The sequence below is a fragment of the Perkinsus marinus genome (assembly GCF_000006405.1).
Source record: "Perkinsus marinus ATCC 50983 genomic scaffold scf_1104296940256, whole genome shotgun sequence".
NCBI classification, from domain to species: Eukaryota; Perkinsozoa; order Perkinsida; family Perkinsidae; genus Perkinsus; species Perkinsus marinus.
In genome coordinates, this window is record NW_003212883.1 from 1 (window position 1) to 1,181 (window position 1,181).

Here is a 1,181-nt window from a genome sequence, read left to right on the forward strand (position 1 = left end):
AAAGGAGGTTCAACGATGAACAATATTCACAACCCAACAAATAAGAGAATGCGCAAAATCATACTGGATGCTTCCATGATGGAGTTGCTTGTGCAGGAGGTCTCCACATACCGATACAATAGTTGCTTGTTCACATATTAAATGCACTTAAAATTCATCACCATAGCCTTCCTCCTCTCCTTCACCCTCAGCGGTCTCAATGCCAACCTCTTCATAATCCTTCTCTAGAGCAGCAAGATCCTCACGAGCCTCAGAGAACTCACCCTCCTCCATACCCTCGCCAACATACCAGTGGACGAAGGCACGCTTGGCGTACATCAAATCGAATTTGTGGTCAATGCGGGAGAAGACCTCAGCAACGGCGGTGGAGTTGGAGATCATGCACACGGCGCGCATAACCTTAGCGAGGTCACCACCTGGGACGACCGTGGGAGGCTGGTAGTTGATACCACACTTGAAACCAGTAGGGGACCAGTCAACGAACTGGATAGTCCTCTTAGTCTTAATGGTAGCAACTGCGGCGTTAACGTCCTTAGGTACAACGTCACCACGGTACATCATACAGCAGGCCATATACTTACCATGACGAGGGTCGCACTTGACCATCATGGAAGCGGGCTCGAAGACGGAGTTGGTAATCTCGGCGACAGAGAGCTGTTCATGATAGGCCTTCTCGGCAGAGATGACCGGAGCATATGACGTGAGCATGAAATGGATACGAGGGTAGGGCACCAAGTTGGTCTGGAACTCCGTAACATCCACGTTAAGGGCACCGTCGAAACGGAGAGAGGCGGTGAGGGAGCTGATGCACTGAGCAATCAGACGGTTGAGGTTGGTGTAGGTGGGCCTCTCAATATCGAGATTTCGACGGCAGATATCATAAAGAGCCTCGTTATCCATCTGGCAAGTGACATCAGTGTGCTCGAGGAGAGAGTGGACGCACAACACTGTGTTGTAAGGCTCTACCACGGCAGTGGAGACCTGAGGGCAGGGCCAGATAGTGAAGGAGAGCTTCGACTTCTTGCCGTAGTCGACACTGAGGCGCTCAAGAATGAGGCAGCCCAAGCCAGAACCGGTACCACCACCACAAGCGTTGAACACGAGGAAGCCCTGCAGACCAGTACAATTATCAGCAAGCTTGCGGATACGGTCAAGACAGAGATCGACGATCTCCTTACCAA

The 1,181-nt window shown here is 51.5% G+C and overlaps 1 protein-coding gene across 1 annotated transcript; it reads right to left on the minus strand.

The window, feature by feature from the left end:
• Nucleotides 1-78: 78 nt before the first annotated feature.
• Nucleotides 79-1,110, minus strand: Pmar_PMAR007995 (Tubulin alpha chain, putative; the record flags this gene model as incomplete). The annotated part of the gene is made up of 1 exon (XM_002782054.1): nucleotides 79-1,110. A coding segment is annotated over one exon (963 nt), but the record flags the coding sequence as incomplete, so codon positions are not given.
• Nucleotides 1,111-1,181: the final 71 nt, after the last annotated feature.